The following is a 14,352-nucleotide window of genomic DNA, read 5'->3' as shown; positions in this document are numbered from 1 at the left end:
GGCAAGTATGACAAACTATTTCTAAGGGATGAGGGAGTATCCACCACTGCTATCCGCTATCTCACATTCTGTCCAACTTGGGGGTTCGTCCGGGATATATGAAATAAGTCGTAAAACAAGTTGTGATAAATAAGTTCTTATCATTCTGATAATATATAAGAAAAAATCACAACTTTCTTCTCACTTTTCTGCCAATTACCTTTAAATGCTTCTCCTAATATGGAATTGGTGGATGTCTGAGACCGGGCGCCCACACAATCAGCTGAAGGAGAGTGAGCAGTGGTACACTGGCACAGCCACTACGCTGACTGCTTCTGGCGCCGTACACTGGTAACAACGCACTATTGGTATCCGGGTGTCAGGAACCCCCCAATTTGATATTGAAGTCCAGGCGTTTTAGTATCTAGTCACAGACAACCCCTTTAACATTCCACTGCAGGATTTCTTTTTGTAACATTTTTTTTTCTATAGTGAAATGAATGGTGAGCACTGACTGTTTTTTCTCTAGGTTTGATGAATGTTTACTGCGGCTCCCACTAAGCAATGACCTACAATCGCTTGTAAGAAGCCAGTCACTGACTAAGTTGTATTTAACTTGGAGAACATTGTGTGGCTCAAGTTTAAAGTCTCTGTGTGAGGTGCTGAGACATCCAAGCTGCTCTCTGCAGGAGCTGAGGTGAGTATTGTAAGTGATAGTGTGGAGATGGTGAACTCACTGCCACGGGGTGTGGAGATGGTGAACTCACTGCCACGGGGCGTGGAGATGGTGAACTCATTGCCACAGGGTGTGGGAATGGTGAACTCACTGCCACGGGGTGTGGAGATGGTGAACTCATTGCCACAGGGTGTGGGAATGGTGAACTCACTGCCACGGGGTGTGAAGATGGTGAACTCACTGCCACGGGGCGTGGAGATGGTGAACTCATTGCCACAGGGTGTGGGAATGGTGAACTCACTGCCACGGGGTGTGAAGATGGTGAACTCACTGCCACAGGGCGTGGAGATGGTGAACTCATTGCCACAGGGTGTGGGAATGGTGAACTCACTGCCACGGGGTGTGGATATGGTAAAATCACTGCCACGGGGTATGGAGATGGTGAACTCACTGCCACAGGGTGTGGGAATGGTGAACTAGCTGCCACGGGGTGTGAAGATGGTGAACTCACTGCCACAGGGCGTGGAGATGGTGAACTCATTGCCACAGGGTGTGGGAATGGTGAACTCACTGCCACGGGGTGTGGATATGGTAAAATCACTGCCACGGGGTATGGAGATGGTGAACTCACTGCCACAGGGTGTGGGAATGGTGAACTAGCTGCCACGGGGTGTGGAGATGGTGAAATCACTGCCACGGGGTGTGGAGATGGTGAACTCACTGCCACGGGGTGTGGGAATGGTGAACTCACTGCCACGGGGTGTGGAGATAGTGAAATCACTGCCACGGGGTGTGGAGATGATGAACTACCTGACATGGGGTGTGGGAATGGTGAACTCACTGCCACGGGGTGTGGAGATGGTGAACTCACTGCCATGGGGTGTGGAGATGGTGAACTCACTGCCACGGGGTGTGGGAATGGTGAATGTCACGGAGCAAAGGTATACGTCCTTCCTCCGGAGGATATCTTGAATCAACACGGACGCAAGAGGTCGGGAGACAACAGCAATTTATTGTAATCCACAAAGTTAGTAGCCGGCGACGGTCACATCAACCGTAATAACAATAAGTCCACAGAAGTCACAATCCAATGATAGCTTTGGTTCCTTGGTCCTGTAACTAAATCCTGGCTCTCTGCAGAGCTGTGCACAGGCCGGCTAACACATACTAACTGCTAGCTATATACTATATACTAAGACTGTTACACCTATATCTGTGGGTGGGAAGGGCTGAGTCACAGATCCTTCCCCCCTCACCTATACCAAGGAGAGCAGACTCCCTGTCTACTATGGACAATGCACCATCCAACATCTTCTTGGAGACACTGATCAGATTATCTCCACCCATTGTCCTCACTGGTCCTCACTAGTTAGAGGGATTTGCATACAATGTGCTAACACACTAGACCCTAATCAGCCAACTACACATTGATGTATATAACAGGTTAGAGAATACATTCCACATGAAATATATATTACACATTGCCTATAGTATAGACTCTAACCATCCCGTGACAGTGAACTCATTGCCTCGGGGGTGTGGAGATGGTGAACTCACTGCCACGGGGTGTGGGAATGGTGAACTCACTGCCACGGGGTGTGGGAATGGTGAACTCGCTGCCACGGGGTGTGGAGATGGTGAACTCACTGTGCAAGTTCTAGAAGGTCCTGGATGACTTTCTTGAACATAAAAATATCATAGATTTTGGATTTTCCAGGGTTTTATACTCAATGCCGGATTTGGAGCCAGCGAGGAATGTTTCTCCCCTGATGGGGTGTTTGGCATCAGCCTTATGGGATATGATTTTTCGTGTTATAGGTTGTAGATGATGGGGCGGGATCTTCATCCAACCTCCTCTACTATGTCCCTATAGATCCTACCATAACATTATACTCTACCACTCAATTTCCCCACAGTCTGATGGGTTGTCGTCTGGATTCATCATCATGTGAAGACCTCAGCTCCGTTATTGTCTCCAATCAGATTCTGAGAAGCCTGGACCTGTCGTGTAACTTTCTGAAGGACTCTGGAGTACAAGTCCTATGTGAGGGGCTCAGACATCCAAACTGTGCGCTGCAGAATCTGAGGTGAGAAGAAGCTGGAATAGAGAGAATAATGCGCTGGCTCCTGAAATTCTACATCACATTAAGGTGACGAGTCCTGGTGACCAGTAGGGATGAGCTTTAGCGCACCAGATCCCTCACCAGGTTCAGCAGAATCTGAGACTTGTGGTATTCACCACCCACCAATCATTATTGTACGATGGGATCTCTCCAGACCCCAGAGAATATTCGGAGGCCCCGGGGCAGGGAGCAAACTAACAAACAGGTCATACTCGCGTTTCTTCATCTCTGTGGGCTCCAATGCGACATCAAGTCTTCTTTCCTGGTGTCTTCTGGCCCCTTGGATGATGTCGGTGGGGCTCATCAATGTTATGGTGCTTTGGTCCAAGCCTCATGATGTTGCCATGCCCAAAATGCCCCCAATCAAAGGCCTTAGTGAGTCCCCGGGTGCCATTATACACCAGGAGAGATGACCAGACACTGCAGAGAAGCTCTAGAGGGATGAAGACTACAAACTATTGCAGGAACTAGGAACCTATATTACTCAGGCAACTTCCTGTAGAAGCATTATATAACCAGGGATTGGATGGGGACAAAACACTCCAGGAAGGGAGTGCACGTGCACCTTACTGGCATACAGAGGGAGGGGGCATAGGAGGACTTGTTGTGGAAGTGGGGAGGTATAGGAATAGCACAAAGGGAAATAAAGATGGCTGCACCCATCATGAAGGGCAGAACACTGGGGGCCACATGACTTGTTCTAGAACAGTCTACTCTGGCCCATCCCAGTGATGTCAGGACTATTGTAGCTATATATATATATATATATATATATATATATATATATATATATATATACCATCAGTGTATATATATACCATCAGTGTCTGTATCTATACTATATAATGTAGTCAGAGGTCAGCAGATATATATACGCTCTACAATGACTCTCTCCGATCCCCTCCATACAGATTGTCTAATTGTGAACTCACCTCCTCCTGCTGCCGGGACCTTCGCTCAGTGTTTATGACCAACCGTTCCTTGACCAATCTGGATCTCTCCCATAACTGTCTTCAGGACGTCGGGGTAAAACTACTGTGTGAGGGGCTGAGACACCCGGAGTGCCCCCTGCAGGAGCTGAGGTGAGGAGGACCCTAAAGGGGAGACACTGAGAATACTCGCACGTCTCATTGTTACTCCATGTCTATGCTTTCCCTTATACAGTCATGGCCAAAAGTTCTGAGACTGCCACAAATCTCCTCTTGTCACATGATCTGCTCCCTCTGGTTTCTGTGTGTTGTCAGATGTTTTTATCACATACAGAAATAGAATTGCAATCATATTCTGAGTAATAAAAGCTTATAGTGACAGTTAGAAGGAGTTAGTGCAGCGGTGTAATATTTGCAGTGTTGCCCCTTCTTCTTCTTCAGGACCTCTGCAATTCTCCCTGGCAGCTCTCAATCACCTTCTGGACCAAATCCTGACTGATAGCCGTCCATTCTTGCACAATCAATGCTTGCATTTTCTCAGAATTTGTAGGTTTTTGTTTGTCCACCCGTCTCTTGATGATTGACCACAAGTTCTCAATGGGATTAAGATCTGGGGAGTTTCCAGGCCATGGACCCAAAATCTCTCTGTTTTGTTCCCTGAGCCATTTAGTTCTCCCCTTTGCTTTATGGCAAGGTGCTCCATCATGCTGGAGAAGGCATTGTTGGTGGCCAAACTGCTCTTGGATGGTTGGGAGAAGTTGATCTTGGAGGACATTCTGGTCCCATTCTTTATTCATGGTAAGACTGTGAGAGAGCCGATTCCCTTGGCTGAGAAGCCACCCCACACATGAATGGTTTCAGGAGGCTTTACAGTTGGCATGAGACAAGACTGGTGGTAGCGCTCACCTCCTCTTCTCCCAATAAGCTGTTCTCCAGATGTCCCAAACAATAGAAAAGGGGATTCATCAGAGACAATGACTTTCCCCCAGTCCTCAGCAGTCACTCCCTGGACCTTCTGCAGAATATCAGTCTGTCCCTGATGTTTTTTTCTGGAGAGAAGTGGCTTCTTTGCTGCCCTCCTTGAGACCAGGCCTTGCTCCAAGAGTCTCCTCCTCACAGTGCGTGCAGATGCACTCACACCTGACTGCTGCCATTTCTGAGCAAGCTCTGCACTGCTGGTAGCCCGATCCCGCAGCTGAAACACTTTTAAGAGACGGTCCTGGCGCTTGCTGGTCTTTCTTGGGCGCCCTGGAGCCTTTTTGCCAACAATGGAACCTCTCTCCTTGAAGTTCTTGATGATGCGATAGATTGGTGACTGAGGTGCAATCTTTCTAGCTGCGATACTCTTCCCTGTTAGGCCATTTTTTTGCAGTGCAATGATGACTGCACGTGTTTCTTTAGAGATAACCATGGGTAACAGAAGAGAAACAATGATGCCAAGCACCAGCCTCCTTTTACAGTGTCCAGTGGTGTCAATTCTTACTTAATCCTGACAGATTGATCTCCAGCCCTGTCCTCATCAACACCCACACCTGTGTTACTGGAGCAATCACTGAAACCATGTTAGCTGGTCCTTTTAAGACAGGGCTGCAATGATGCTGAAATGTGTTTTGGGGGATAAAGTTCATTTTCTAGGCAAATATTGACTTTACAAGTAATTGCTGTTAAGCCGATCACTCGTTATAACATTCTGGAGTATATGCAAATTGCCATTAGGAAAACTGAAGCCGTAGACTTTGTAACAATTACTATTTGTAGCATTCTCAGAACTTTTGGCCATGACTGTACACACTGTATATGCTTTACCTTATATACTCACAGTTAGAGATGAGCGAACGCCGTTCCATCGAATATCAGGCCGTTCAGGATATTCAATTACAATCGAACACCAACCAAGGCAAACGCAGTAAAAATTCATATCCCCTCCCACCTTCCCTGTCGCTTTATTTGCACCAATAACATCCGGGTCATATGAGATGTACAGGGGGGTTAGCTAAGGGTTACCTTTATTTAGGGGGAATGTTACTCACCAGCTCTTTGGGGCTCTATCTGGTCGGGATCCCTGGCAGCTTGTGATATGCACAGCTGACTTTTTCCCATAGGAATGCATTGACCAGCGTTGATTGGCCAGTGTACAGCATTCGGCCAATCAACACTGGTTCTGCTGAAGGAGGCGGAGTCTAAGATCCGTCCACAGCAGTTTCCATTGTGGTCCAATCTCAGATGTAGCCGTGCTGACACAGTACTGTACATCGGAGATGAAGCAGAGCTGGGCGTGCACTCTGCTTGGCTGCTACATCTGCCAGCTCTCCTACATCGGGCCGTGCGCTCAGCTCAACTACTCCGGAATAGTTGATCTTAGTATGCAGTATTGGACATTACTACGTGGGAGATGAAGCAGAGCTGGGATTTTAAAGACGATCCTATTCACTACACAGCATGTAGTCCAAAAATTGTTTCAATTTTGGGCCCCACGCTGTGTAGTGATTAACCCCCTCCACCCACCGTTGTCCACTTACCTGCAGCTCTCAGCTCCTCTTCTTGGTCCGGTCCTCTGTCCAGTCTTCAGAGCGACCTGCCCCCCTCTCCCCAACTAGTATTATAGAAACCAGAAACTGCTGGAAAATGGAAACTGCTGTGGACCAATTTTAGACTCCGCCTACTCAGGCAGAAACAGCGTTGATTGGCCGAATGCAGTACACTGGCCAATAAACGCTGGTCAATGCATTCCTATGGGAAAAAGTCATCTCCGGCATATCGCAAGCTGACAGGGATCCCAACATAATAAAGGTACTTGATGCCCCCAGACATGCTCCCCCTGCTGTCTCAGTTACATTGCAGAGGTGTTGGCATCATTTCCTGGGGTGTCATAGTGGACTTGGAATGGTGGGATCCCCTGTAGTGAAGCATATCCTCCCATAGACTATAATGGGGTTCCATATTCCTTCCAACAGTCCAATATTCAGCAGCTATTCAGAACAAATATTGAATATTTTACTGTTCGCTCATCTCTACTCACAGTATATACTTTACCTTCCCTTTTGCTGGACACCTCCTGCCTGGCCTGAAGAAGACACCCACTCGATGTGGAAAAGTGTAGCCTTGCCTCCACTGTCATTGGAACTGAATAAATACGGCCTTCCAGCCTACAGTTACGTTTTGTGTCTGGTTACTGGGCCCCCTTCATCGTACTGGGTCTGGTTACTGGGCCCCCTTCATCGTACTGGGTCTGGTTACTGGGCCCCCTTCATCGTACTGGGTCTGGTTACTGAGCCACCTTCATCATACTGGGTCTTCTTACTGGGCCGCCTTCTTTGTACTGGGTCTGGTTACTGGGCCGCCTTCTTTGTACTGGGTCTGGTTACTGGGCTGCCTTCTTTGTACTGGGTCTCGTTACTGAGCCGCCTTCTTTGTACTGGGTCTGGTTACTGGGCTGCCTTCTTCATACTGGGCTGCCTTCATGGTACTGGGTCTGGTTACTGGGCCGGCTTCATGGTACTGGGTCTGGTTACTGGGCCGCCTTCATCTTACTGGGTCTGGTTACTGGGCCGCCTTCATGGTACTGGGTCTGGTTACTGGGCCGCCTTCTTCGTACTGGGTCTGGTTACTGGGCTGCCTTCATCTTACTGGGTCTGGTTACTGGGCCGCCTTCATCGTACTGGGTGTGGTTACTGGGCTGCCTTCTTCATACTGGGCCGCCTTCATGGTACTGGGTCTGGTTTCTGGGCCGCCTTCATGGTACTGGGTCTGGTTACTGGGCCGCCTTCATCATTCTGGGTCTGGTTACTGGGCCGCCTTCATCTTACTGGGTCTGGTAACTGGTCCGCCTTCATCGTACTGGGTATGGTTACTGGGCCACCTTCTTCGTACTGGGTCTGGTTACTGGGATGCCTTCATGGTACTAGATCTGGTTACTGGGCCGCCTTCATCGTACTGGGTCTGGTTACTGGGCCGCCTTCTTCGTACTGGGTCTGGTTACTGGACTGCCTTCATCTTACTGGGTCTGGTTACTGGGCCGCCTTCTTTGTACTGGGTGTGGTTACTGGGTCGCCTTCATCTTACTGGACCTGCTTACTGGGCCGCCTTCATCATACTGGGTTTGGTTACTGGGCCCCCTTCATCGTACTAGGCCTGGTTACTGGGCCTCCTTCATCGTATTGGGTCTGGTTACTGGGCCGCCTTCATTGTATTGGTTCTGGTTACTGGGCCTCCTTCATTGTATTGGTTCTGGTTACTGGGCCTCCTTCATCGTATTGGGTCTGGTTACTGGGCCGCCTTCATCATACTGGGTCTGGTTACTGGGCCCCCTTCATTGTATTGGTTCTGGTTACTGGGCCGCCTTCTTTGTACTAGGTCTGGTTACTGGGCCACCTTCATCATACTGGGTCTGGTTACTGGGCCGCCTTCTTCGTACTGGGTCTGGTTACTGGGCCCCCTTCATTGTATTGGGTCTGGTTACTGGGCTGCCTTCATTGTATTGGGTCTGGTTACTGGGCCGCCTTCTTGGTACTGGGTCTGGTTACTGGGCCGCCTTCTTTGTACTGGGTCTGGTTACTGGGCCGCCTTCATTGTATTGGTTCTGGTTACTGGGCTGCCTTCATTGTACTGGGTCTGGTTACTGGGCCCATTTCATCGTACTGGGTCTGGTTACTGGGCTGCCTTCATTGTATTGGGTCTGGTTACTGGGCCGCCTTCTTGGTACTGGGTCTGGTTACTGGGCCGCCTTCTTTGTACTGGGTCTGGTTACTGGGCCGCCTTCATTGTATTGGTTCTGGTTACTGGGCCGCCTTCATTGTACTGGGTCTGGTTACTGAGCCGCCTTCTTTGTACTGGGTCTGGTTACTGGGCTGCCTTCTTGGTACTGGGTCTGGTTACTGGGCCGCCTTCTTGGTACTGGGTCTGGTTACTGGGCCGCCTTCTTGGTACTGGGTCTGGTTACTGGGCCGCCTTCTTTGTACTGGGTCTGGTTACTGGGCCGCCTTCATTGTATTGGTTCTGGTTACTGGGCTGCCTTCATTGTACTGGGTCTGGTTACTGGGCCCATTTCATCGTACTGGGTCTGGTTACTGGGTCGCCTTCATTGTATTGGGTCTGGTTACTGGGCCGCCTTCTTGGTACTGGGTCTGGTTACTGGGCCGCCTTCTTTGTACTGGGTCTGGTTACTGGGCCGCCTTCATTGTATTGGTTCTGGTTACTGGGCTGCCTTCATTGTACTGGGTCTGGTTACTGGGCCGCCTTCTTGGTACTGGGTCTGGTTACTGGGCCGCCTTCTTGGTACTGGGTCTGGTTACTGGGCCCCCTTCATTGTATTGGTTCTGGTTACTGGGCTGCCTTCATTGTACTGGGTCTGGTTACTGGGCTGCCTTCATTGTACTGGGTCTGGTTACTGGGCCCATTTCATCGTACTGGGTCTGGTTACTGGGCTGCCTTCATTGTATTGGGTCTGGTTACTGGGCCGCCTTCTTGGTACTGGGTCTGGTTACTGGGCCGCCTTCTTTGTACTGGGTCTGGTTACTGGGCCGCCTTCATTGTATTGGTTCTGGTTACTGGGCTGCCTTCATTGTACTGGGTCTGGTTACTGAGCCGCCTTCTTTGTACTGGGTCTGGTTACTGGGCCGCCTTCTTGGTACTGGGTCTGGTTACTGGGCCGCCTTCTTGGTACTGGGTCTGGTTACTGGGCCGCCTTCATGGTACTGAATCGGGGGTCTTGGGATTGTTATTTCGCACCATCCAAGCTGAGAGATCCAATACTTGTAATCCCAGGCCCATATACAGGCCCTATGACGTTCACCCAGTATTGACTTCATGTTTCGGCAGGTTATGGGGCTGTGACCTGGAGTCGTCTTGTTGTGAAGATCTTCACTCCGTCATGATCACAAACTCCGCTCTGACCAAGCTGGAGGTGTCCATGTACCTATGTGAGGAGTTATCAGAAAGTGAAGTGAGAGACCTATGTGAGAGATTGAGTCGTCTGGCCTGCGTCTCGCAGAAGAAAAAGTAGGTTCTAGACACTTTCTGGATACGATTATAAGATGTCTCCTTGTTGTGCATCAAACTCTTCCCTCATAGACAGGAGGACCATGACGTGTAGGACTCGCTCTGACCTCAGCGTTGTCATAACTTCTACAATTCCTTCTCGGCTTCCTTTGTAGGATTTGTTTGTTTATTTTAAGGAGTTTTAGTCCCTTTGAAGAACTTGATTCCTCCTAGTGGATGTCTGAGCACATTCTCTGGAGGTCTATGGGTGACGGTAACACCAAACAGGCCGAGTCAGAATCAGACGCTCCCACCACAATACCACAAACTCCTCCAATGGGTTCAGGCTCTAGCACAGTCATGGTCCAGAAGAAGACACCCAAATGTCAGGGGTACTATGGTCTAGACCCAAGGGACCTCCACCCAACAGGCCGAGTCACAATCAGGCGCTCCCACCACAATACCACAAACTCCCCCAATGGGTTCAGGCTCTAGCACAATAATGGTCCAGAAGAAGACACCCAAATGTCAGGGGTACTATGGTCTAGACCCAAGGGACCTCCACCCAACAGGCCGAGTCACAATCAGACGCTCCCACCACAATACCACAAACTCCTCCAATGGGTTCAGGCTCTAGCACAGTCATGGTCCAGAAGAAGACACCCAAATGTCAGGGGTACTATGGTCTAGACCCAAGGGACCTCCACCCAACAGGCCGAGTCACAATCAGGCGCTCCCACCACAATACCACAAATTCCCCCAATGGGTTCAGGCTCTAGCACAATAATGGTCCAGAAGAAGACACCCGAATGTCAGGGGGACTATGGTCTAGACCCAAGGGACCTCCACCCAACAGGCCGAGTCACAATCAGGCGCTCCCACCACAATACCACAAATTCCCCCAATGGGTTCAGGCTCTAGCACAATAATGGTCCAGAAGAAGACACCCGAATGTCAGGGGGACTATGGTCTAGACCCAAGGGACCTGCACCCAACAGGCCGAGTCACAATCAGGCGCTCCCACCACAATACCACAAATTCCCCCAATGGGTTCAGGCTCTAGCACAATAATGGTCCAGAAGAAGACACCCGAATGTCAGGGGGACTATGGTCTAGACCCAAGGGACCTGCACCCAACACTGGGTCTAGACAATGACTTGTAGGGTAATGAAGATTCCAGGACTTGTGCTCAGCGCTGCGGGAAGCTACGTATTACTGTTCATGTATTCTCTATGTAAGCGAGCTCAGTCCTACAATCCCAGAGACCAGTGTCGGACTGGGGTGTCTGGGGCCCACCAGTGGAATTGTTTCTAGGGGCCCCCTGCAGACTAGTGATACCGAGACAGGGCGGCTAATGGTAATACCATCTCAGGAGCCATGCTGCTCACCCGCCATACAATGTACACTACCTAAACCTACTGCTACACTCTGTATGGAAAGTGATCAGCGCGGCGCCTAGAAATGTTACCATTACCTGTAGCCGCACTGTCCTGGAAGAGCTGATCTGCAGAGGTCCTGGCTGTTGTATCATCACAGATGTAATATTGGTGGCCGATCCTAAGGACAGACCATCAATATTATGAAGATGGATCAATCCTTTATAGTGCTTGTCCAGGAATTGGAGCGACCCATGTGCCTGGCGGGAGGTGTAAAATAAATAAGAAGGACTCACCTGTCCCCATTGCTCCATTGTCCGCCGCCAGTGTCCACTCAGTCTTGTGCCGGCACCTCCTTGCTGGGAGTCCTGCACATCATGGGACCACTGACACCAATTAGGTGCAGGATTTCCAGAAATGAGGCCATGAGACAGAACAGACACAGGCAGGAGGATAACGGGGGATGGGGACAGGGGAGAAGGATTTTTTTTGTTAATTTTTACACCCTCCTGGCGGCCGCCACAGTGATGGCTCCAGTTTGTGGACAACCTCTTTAGGCTAAAGCCTCACTCTGCAGAAACACAACGTCTTTGGCTACGGCAGAAAAAAAAATGAACAAGCAAAGTGAATGAAATGTAATCAGATTGTCCTCATCCACACACGGCAGGAAAGAAAGACATGGAAGAGGCTGCAAACTCTAAGATGCGTCTTCTAGAAACATGGCGGTTACTTCCAGCTGCGTTTCGCTGTTGGGCCTCATCCTTATTATCTCAATACATTGAGTACTCCACTATAAGGTTAAGGCCCCATGTAGCCGCCGCAGCAAAAAAGAGCTGCAGGAAACCCCCGGCGGCCGCAACACATCAGATCTCCCTGCAGCGCTTTTTGCAGAATTTCCAGAGGTTTCCTGTGAGGACTTTCTGCTTCCATTATAGCTATAGGGGCACTGTAGGTGATTCTGTAGGTATAAGTAGCATGCTGCGATTTCCAGAACCACAACAGTATTGGACATTGCAGCGTTTCCGCTTTGTGTATTTTTCTGCAATATGTGGATGGGATTGCACACACTATATACCTAGACACTGATAGATATACATTCATATACCATATATAAGCCATATATACACTTATATGAATGTATGAATACTACATACACTCACACATACACATTATTATAGCATACTGTATATACTCACACATACCTGTATACATACAGTCCTCACACAGTATACAACACACATACTGTAACCCTTAAGTCCTGTCATGAAGTCTATCATAGTGATACGTGTAGGTAGTGGTGTATGATACATGAGAGGACTGAAGGGTTACACACATGTACACATATACATATTACACATTACATTTACCAAAAAATGAAAAAAAAAAATAATATATATACTGACATTTGTGAAGCAGCAGCAGACTTGTCTCCGTCCCCACACGGTCCGATGTAAGAGATGACTCACTGCTGGGAGGGGGAGGGGGGAAGTCCGGGCTGCACAGAAGCTCTACATAGGATTGCAGGGATAGGTGCAGCTGCTGCCCCAGTGTCCTTAGTCCTCCCCATGTATACTTTCCTTATCATAATAGGGACAGTATAACACTGGCAGGAGGCCTCTGTGTATCAGGGCCCTGGGAAACTGCCATCAGCCGGCCATCTTTAATCATTACAGTGCTGCCGGCAGCCTGGGGCCCCGAACTGATAGTCAAGGCTCAGGGCCCACCGGGGGATTCACCGATTCCCCGGCAGGCCAGTCCGACCCTGCCAGAGACTGCAGGAATACACAGCTATACAACACCGGGACTTACCTTCCCCCATGACCTGAGATATTCTAAGCTGAGTGACACCTGATGACCTTCTTTGGAAAAACAAGGAAAAAATTTCTCAATAATTTCAATTTTTTTCAAAGTTAGTTACTGAAGCCAAAATGTAATGTAAGGAAGTTCCCAATTATTTAGGAAGATTCTGATGTCATAGACGGGCCCTCCAATAGGCTGAGGCTCTGATGAGGTCATAGACGGGCCCTCCAATAGGCTGAGGCTCTGATGTCATAGACGGACCCAACAATAGGTTGAGGCTCTGATGAGGTCATAGACGAGCCCTCCAATAGGCTGAGGCTCTGATGTCATAGACGGGCCCTCCAATAGGCTGAGGCTCTGATGATGTCATAGACGGGCCCTCCAATAGGCTGAGGCTCTGATGATGTCATAGACGGGCCCAACAATAGGCTGAGGTTCTGATGAGGTCATAGACGGGCCCTCCAATAGGCTGAGGCTCTGATGATGTCATAGACGGGCCCAAAAAATGGCTGAGGCTCTGATGAGGTCATAGACGGGCCCTCCAATAGGCTAAGGCTCTGATGTCATAGACGGGCCCTCCAATAGGCTGAGGCTCTGATGATGTCATAGACGGGCCCAACAATAGGCTGAGGTTCTGATGAGGTCATAGACGGGCCCTCCAATAGGCTGAGGCTCTGATGATGTCATAGACGGGCCCAAAAAATGGCTGAGGCTCTGATGTCATAGACGGGCCCTCCAATAGGCTGAGGCTCTGATGATGTCATAGACGGGCCCAACAATAGGCTGAGGTTCTGATGATGTCATAGGCCCCAGAGGTGCAGCACAGATACATTTCCTAATATGAACTCTTATCAATGTCTGATTTTCTCACTTATCTCCTGGAACATGACTTGTCCAATGTTTAGTTCTTTCTACAGGTCTGAACTGACGCTGAAATACCAAAAGCAGAGGAAACAGTTCACACACGATCAGGACTGAAGGTAAAGTGCGGATTCTCATTGGCTGAAAATCTTAAGGTTCAGTTTGAGAAATCTGATGTTACCGAAAAATATATTGAAGACCTAAATGACAAAACACCAAGTGCTCTTATATATAGCCGTAATACCAACGCTACTAGCCAAATACAGAGGGAGAGAGGGCGGAACGTTCCAGATATTTATAATACATAGTGTATGACACTGTCAGGTCTCCTAGAACTATATATATCTATAATACATAGTGTATGACACTGTCAGGGCTCCTAGGACTATATATATCTATAATACATAGTGTATGACACTGTCAGGGCTCCTAGGACTATATATATATCTATAATACATAGTGTATGACACTGTCAGGGCTCCTAGAACTATATATATATCTATAATACATAGTGTATGACACTGTCAGGGCTCCTAGAACTATATATATCTATAATACATAGTGTATGACACTGTCAGGGCTCCTAGGACTATATATATCTATAATACATAGTGTATGACACTGTCAGGGCT

The 14,352-nt window shown here is 48.9% G+C and overlaps 1 protein-coding gene across 1 annotated transcript in view; it reads left to right on the top strand.

Annotated features, from left to right (window-relative positions):
• NLRP3 (NLR family pyrin domain containing 3) overlaps nucleotides 1-13,837 on the top strand; it is a 46,017-nt gene extending 32,180 nt beyond the window's left edge. Inside the window, 5 exon segments of the mRNA XM_075261366.1 lie at nucleotides 509-676; nucleotides 2,572-2,742; nucleotides 3,690-3,860; nucleotides 9,525-9,704; nucleotides 13,765-13,837. Of these exon segments, the coding sequence (XP_075117467.1) occupies nucleotides 509-676; nucleotides 2,572-2,742; nucleotides 3,690-3,860; nucleotides 9,525-9,704; nucleotides 13,765-13,837 (763 nt within the window).
• Nucleotides 13,838-14,352: the final 515 nt, after the last annotated feature.

The sequence above is a fragment of the Leptodactylus fuscus genome, unplaced genomic scaffold (genome assembly GCF_031893055.1).
Source record: "Leptodactylus fuscus isolate aLepFus1 unplaced genomic scaffold, aLepFus1.hap2 HAP2_SCAFFOLD_118, whole genome shotgun sequence".
NCBI classification, from domain to species: Eukaryota; Metazoa; Chordata; class Amphibia; order Anura; family Leptodactylidae; genus Leptodactylus; species Leptodactylus fuscus.
The sequence above is the reverse complement of the archived record's forward strand: the minus strand, read 5'-3'. Positions and strand labels throughout refer to the sequence as shown.